Source organism: Mizuhopecten yessoensis, unplaced genomic scaffold (genome assembly GCF_002113885.1).
Source record: "Mizuhopecten yessoensis strain PY_sf001 unplaced genomic scaffold, ASM211388v2 scaffold8213, whole genome shotgun sequence".
NCBI classification, from domain to species: Eukaryota; Metazoa; Mollusca; class Bivalvia; order Pectinida; family Pectinidae; genus Mizuhopecten; species Mizuhopecten yessoensis.
The window spans coordinates 476,740-483,958 of record NW_018407435.1 but is presented as its reverse complement, the minus strand read 5'-3'; the positions used below and the strand labels follow the sequence as shown (position 1 = coordinate 483,958).

The 7,219-nt window shown below is 38.5% G+C and overlaps 1 protein-coding gene across 1 annotated transcript; it reads left to right on the top strand.

Moving 5' to 3' along the window:
• Positions 1–5,483: 5,483 nt before the first annotated feature.
• On the top strand, positions 5,484–6,784 carry LOC110455368. The gene is made up of 3 exons (XM_021505467.1): positions 5,484–5,868; positions 6,049–6,444; positions 6,558–6,784. Exons 1-3 carry the CDS (start codon positions 5,484–5,486, stop codon positions 6,782–6,784), a joined length of 1,008 nt encoding a protein of 335 aa, XP_021361142.1.
• The last annotated feature ends 435 nt before the right edge of the window (positions 6,785–7,219 follow it).

The following is a 7,219-nucleotide window of genomic DNA, read 5'->3' as shown; positions in this document are numbered from 1 at the left end:
ATATCTTTGACATGTAATCGTTATGACAAATAAAGCTGTGTAGATGTTATGTTCATGGAATGATACACTAGCTAGCAATGCCGGAACAAATTGCCATATGAAGGAAACTACAAAGAGGATATCAACTGCTAGCTTACAATAAGTGCCGAGCGTATAATCTCGTAACAGTCTCGTACTTACACTATCTCTTATACGAACGAGACGTTGCCAAAATATGTAATCCAGAAACATGCATGATTTACCCAGGATGCTTCACATTGAAAATATGAGCCAATTAACAACATTGCGATTTCGGTGTTTATCAAAATGTATGATCCAATATGCATGCAACTCCGATCTATGCTGAACTGATTTGACGGAAGACGTCATGACGCGGGCAGCAGTGTTTATATGTCATGGTTGATGCGATATTCAGGAGTTTGCTGCTTCGAATGTCATGATTTTCGTGATATATGTCGACTGCCAACGTTAGAACTTGCAACACAGAGCTTCAAAAGATGACCTCATAGGGAAATATGATATTTATTATGTGATATTAAGGACAATGTTTTTGATTATGCTTATTAGTGTGCAATGTGGTTTTGATGTCACTACCCGAGTTCTCGTTGTGAGGACGTGACATCACTCGGTTTTGATCTAGATTAACATGACAGGAGGACATCATGGCACGACCTACACATGGTGCATGACGCGCGTATCTTTTCGGGACAAATGGTTACCCGTCCTGGTCCATGTAGGTGTGCATGATGTCTTTTTATGCCCCCGGGAAGAACAAAGTTTCGTTTCCAGTTTTCTGCGAGAAATCATGACAAACGTCTTCGATCTACCCAAATGCAAAAAGGTTCTTATCGAGTTATCTGCAAGAGTGTTCATTATTTCAACTGCAAGAAAAAATAGTGGCTATTTTCTAGTGACAAAACTAAATTTGGATGAATATATTAGGTTTTCTCAGTAGAGTTTTGTGAAATATAGTAAACGATTAGAAGAAATACTAAATTATTTATAAGGCATGCATTTTTTCTATTACTTAGATCTGATCAGCGATGCTGGAGAAAAGAAAAAACAGTAGAAGTTTTTTTTTTTTTTTTTTTTTTTTTTTTTTTTTTTTTTTTATTTAGACGAACAATCCAAATACATATAAAAGAAAGTGAGAGGATTACAAGTCAAGAAACTGTACTGAGACCTCTTGAATTTATATATCTTAACAAACAAGAAACGGTAACGCTTAAGTCCTTAGTACGGCTATATTGAAATTAATATTTAGAAACGTTTAAAGAATGAAATGCCTACTCTCATGTCAATACATTGATATGACCATACTGCTGATATACTTAAAAGGTGAACATGTTCGCGGTGTGGAGATTTTGTCTTGTTCAGTAAATTAGCGCATTAAAAATGTCAACGCTCTAATATCTATTTATAGATCATATCAATTATTAATTAACAGATTATATAGACTTCAGATCCGGTGCCAATGCGAAAATTTCCATACTGCGATCAGAATAGTGAGTCACAACGCGAACATTTCCACACGCAAAAATTTCCATTTTTATAGTATATTAACGTTATCGTTTGCCTTTGGCGTATACCTGTTTGATAGACAACACTTCAATTTGTGTTCTATTTAAATAGCTTATTCCAATGATCTTATATTTGCTTTCTCTATAGATTGTATATTTGAAGGAGACCTTTAACAAGGAGGGAGCGTACTTACAGTACAGCCGACCTCGCTTGCCCACCTTAGTTATATAAGATCATCGTTCGGTACCAAACCCTATTACAATCGTTTATAATACAAACGATGTCTCTACATTCTGTGTGATGTCACCCGTTCTTCTGAGAGATGAGCCGATCCCATGACGATGAGATTCTTCTGTCATGACCTGTCTGCGCACAATTAAATCATTGTCTTATAACTATCCACAGGAAATAATACAGATGAATTTATAAGGTTTAGACACAGACAATAGACATTTTTTTCGTGAGAACAATTTATTACGACTGCCCACAGAATTTCACTTGTCCTGCCCTAGACACTATACATTCGAAATCGAGTCTGTCCAGCCAGCCATGCTTTCTTCAGTCGCTATTTCCCAGAAGGAAAAATGCATAATGGCCGATTATTCACGGCGAGAAAACTTCTCTATTGAATGTAATCGAATATGGCGAAGCTATTCACTTCTATTTATTTCCGCATAAGTACAAGCGGACATTTCTTAAACTAAAACATCCGTATTTAGCATTACGTAATATTCTTGTTGTACTGATTCTTCTCGAGAACGGAAACTGCAGACACCTCCCGACTACAATAAATAGGCATGCGTATACATGTGGTAGCTTATTTCAACAGGGTGTATGTGACTTTTTTATTTACCAAACATGTTTTAGTTATTTATTCCATTAATCACTCTTGTTGGCCTGGATGGAAGCGCATGGAATAAACTTGGATTACCAGGAGAGAACCGATGTTGTCGGGTTTGCGATCCAATACCAGCCTAACCCGATCCGGGAATGGTACTCCGACCGTCTTGGTGAAAGAGTGCTTTATCTATAGCGCCTCCCGACCACATTGCCACTCCCTACCAAATTAGCTTTAAAATGTTAAGGTATAAGGACATACAGTATAAGCATTCCTGTAGAGAGTGTTAGATATATTAGCAGAGGCAATATCAGACATGCAGAATGAAAATTCGGGTACTTGTATTTGCTATTTGTATGAGACAATCCAATCATATGCACAAGTATAAGATAACGAATGCTTTATATTGCCGTTAGAGACAAAAACCTACAAACGTAGTATTTTATTGTATTCAATTTTTGGTTAACCGCTTGTTAATGATGAAACTATTATGCAAGTCTGTACATTATAAATGTCGGTTTACGAGAAATAAAAACATCAGTAATTCTTTATGTATCATTTTTGCAGCATTTAACGAAAATGTCACCCCATCTCCTTCCACAATAAAGCGACAGGTAAATACATTTTTCTATTGGACATTTGGATTCGTCCAGGGAAAAATTGTAATGAATATGTGCGGATAAGGTTTTGTCTGTGTGTTAACTTTGAACTTATATTTATGTTAACATTGTATCATTTGAATAACTGATCATAAAATAAGAACATTCCTTGTCGAGGTGTTAAACAATACAAAAAAAAAAAAAAATCCTTTGAATGCTTAAAATACAAATATATGGCTAATCAATTTTCATATTTCCTGAGGCGTCATCATATTTACGTTGCAATAAGAGCGAATTTTATCCACTGTAATCAATTTCTTTCTCTATTTTATCATGAGTGTGATATCTCCAGGAAATTTCTGACTAGTTTCATGGAGGAAGAGGTGGTCTGTATTCTATTCAGCTTGTCGTGTGGACTTTCTGTACCAAACAATGATGGATCTCGATAGTGCCTATCCCTGGGTGATATCAGCTAGGTTTTAGTAATGTTAAATGTTTAAGTTACGTTTTAAAGTCACATAAAATAAGATGTAAGTTCGTACGTAAATGATAAAGAAGGAATAAATTGCATGCTATCTGTTATCTATACACGCTTGTAATTTTTAAAATTTCAATTTTGATCTTAAACATCCAGGTAAACAACAGAAGTACAAAAAGAATCTTGACTCTTATATTATAAATCAAGCCAGGGAAGTCACATGTAAACATCCAGATAAACAACAGAAGTACATAAAGAATCTTGACTCTTATACTATAAATCAGACCAGGGAGGTCACCTGTATATCAAATACCTACTACTACTTTGTTTGATAAAAATATTTTTGAAAAATCAATATCTTAAAGATAATCTAATTCTGTCCACGTAGATGAAAAGAAGGTCGTTTATGACCTCTTGACCCGAGAAAATCAAAACTAGTAGCACATAATACAAAAAGTCTGATATTAGCTCCGGGTACAACATATAACGATAACGTATCAATATAGGTCAAGCACTTAGGTCAATAGGAACTTTTATTTGATCGCAAAGCCATGTCTAAAACTCCACTTACAGCTCCAGATAATGTTCTTTATACATAAAGTACTAGTAAAAATAACAGCCTGATTATAATTTTTCACTTATGATCTGAAATAAAATGGCATGTTTATAGAAGGTTTTTATACGAACACTGGAAGTGTTGGCTTAAATGTGCTTCCGCCATTATAAAGCGTTTTGTTGACATAAAATTAGACTTCTAATTAAAATGGCGCCAAAAAAATAAACCTCCGTAAAAATATTTATTACTTTAACCCTTTCACCACCGCAGACCATAATAGACTCATCCATATCAATGCATGGTAGAGTCTACTAAATGAACACAGGGGTGAAGAGGTTAATACGCTTTGGTAGAACGATTACTGTTATATCTATGTACTCACGGGTGGATTTTATTGACATTTTTCGAGAGAAAAAAATTAAATAATCACGACACCATAATCCTTGGCATCTATCCTCAGGGGAAAGGATATAATCAATCGAAACACCGTCAGAATATGTACGCTGTATAACAATAACAACGTCAGCGAACAGTTCGTCTATATGCTGATCCCACATAGTGTAAAGAACTAATCGCTACATGTGAATTCTTAAAGAAAGCTGTCCCGTGTTTGTTTGTATAACGTGATAAACGCGATCCATACGATATTGTTTAAATTAATCTTAAACACAATATTGATGCTTTTGTGTAAATGCATTTCGTTGTTATATAATTATATTTATTTCATGAGTAACATATTGATTTAAATGTAATTCTGCCCACAGCATGGTGTACATATTGCTGTTAGTGCAATTTTGTACATATCACGATTATATATTGATGTTAATGCAATTCCATACATAATATGTTGCACATTTCAACGGAAATGTATGCCTCTGTCACACTTGACCGGATTGAGCCTCCGAACGTGAAACGGATGACTTATTTGTATATCCGGTGATGTTCGTCAATATTCATTTTATGTCAGTTTTATGTTCGGAACATTCGTTTCATGTCAGGTGATGTGCGGTGCGTCCGCCTGCATCCGTTAGAAAGTTTTGTGCATGCACAAAAATTGAAACGGACTGTGACGAACAAAAACATTCGTTGGTTGTCCTGTGCATGTCCGTTTTGTCCTGTTTATCTCCTGTCGTTGTTCGCAATTCCTTCGTTTATATATGCTGTAGGTGTACGGGGGGGGGGGGGATACATTGTACAGTCCGTAGATGGAACTTGAACGCATACGCCACGCGTTAAGCGGACCTTAAACGAACACCTAACGGACAAACACAGGATGCCTGCAGGATTAACACCGAACACGACGAATAGACAAACGAATTGAAAAACGGATAAAACGTACAGAACTGATGAATACAGAATACCTACAGAATACCTGCAGGATAACTACAGGGGGAGGAACCGACTACCGGCAGAACCTGATCATCCCAGGGCATATATAAAGGTTCTTAGAAGCTTCCAAATCAGATTCACAGACAGTTTTCCAGCATCACCATGGATTGTCAGGCTAGAGTTTCCCTGCAGTTTACGGCCGCCTTACTGCAGGCAGAAATGCATATGAACAATGTTCAGATGGACCTTCAGCAGTATCTTTCCCACAGGAGAAGAAGGCGCCACAGGGGTCAGCGAAGACGATATTGGTCGAGGTCATGGCTGAGCCCGGAGAGACGAAGGCAGTTCGGTCTGTATGACCAACTCATGGTAGAACTGCGGCGGGAGGACCCTGCCGCCTTCTGCAACTTCATGCGCATGCATCCGGAGATGTTTGACGAAATCTTGACACGTGTGGGGCCACGCATCACCAAAAAGCAGACCTGGATGAGGGAACCGCTGGAGCCAGGGTTGAAGTTGGCCCTCACACTTCGGCATTTAGCATCAGGTGCAACGTACATGAACATGCGCTATGGCTGGAGAGTTCCACACAACACCATCTCCCTCGCTGTCAGAGAGGTAATTATCATTTTTATTATCTTGTCTCATTTTTTCATGTATTTATTGCATTTATGTCCCTTTTATTGAAACATAATTATTTAAATGTTTTGTATTTGTGTCATTTTAGGTATGCCAGGCAATTGTAGACGAGTATTTGATGAGGTGATGCCACTGCCAACTGATGCCGGAGACTGGCTGGAGATAGTGGACGGCTTTAAGAAGAAGTGGAACTTCCCACACACCCTTGGGGCGCTAGATGGCAAACACATCAGCTGCAAGAAACCACCAGGATCGGGGTCAACTTACTTCAATTACAAGAAGTTCTTCTCTGTACTGCTCTTTGGTTTGGTCGACGCAGACTACAAATTTGTCTGGGTGGATATTGGTGGACGAGGCGCTGCAGGTGATGCTCAGGTGTGGAATGAGTCAGACCTTAAGGAGGCAGTCGATAGTGGAGAAATGCCAATCCCTCAGTCTAAACCCCTGCCAAAAGACAACGTGGATGTTCCATACTTCTTCATTGGTGAGCATATAAGAAACTACTTTGAAATTTCTGTCTGATATTTTATTTACAATGTTTATTATGTCACAATGATACATTGACTAATGTCTTCTTTGTATTTTCTGTAATTTCAGGAGATGATGCATTTGCCTTGCGACCCACCATGCAAAAGCCCTTTAGTCTGAGAGGCATCTCCAGGGAAGAGCGCATATACAACTACAGGTTGTCCCGGGCACGACGAGTGGTCGAGAATGCCTTTGGTATCTTGGCCAATCGGTTCCGCGTTCTGCTGACCACAATGCAACACCCACCCAGCACTGTGCGCCTCATCACTACTGCCTGCATCTGCCTTCACAACTGATGCGCATCAGATATCCAACGATGCAGAACCAACTTGTAGACACGGAGGATGCCAACCACTATCTCACCCCAGGAGAGTGGAGACGGGGACGCAACATGCGTGACTGTGTGGTAGTTCAAGGACCCAGCCGTGACAACCGTGACGGAAAGAAGCTCCGGAACCTCCTGAAGCATCGGGTCAACTCGCCTGCTGGATCTGTGCCATGGCAGGACCGCATGATTTGAAAGTCACCACAAGTCAACAAAAAAACAACAACACTGAAACCTTTACCGGCCTTTCTCAAGGCCACTAATTGCTGCCGTTAATGAAGAAATGACATTTTTTAAAGCCTTGTGTATTTATTGGCATAGGTTTAAACATAAAAGGTTAACTAAATAAAACAAACATGAAATAATGTACACATGTGTATTACATGTGTAATACGTATGTATTACA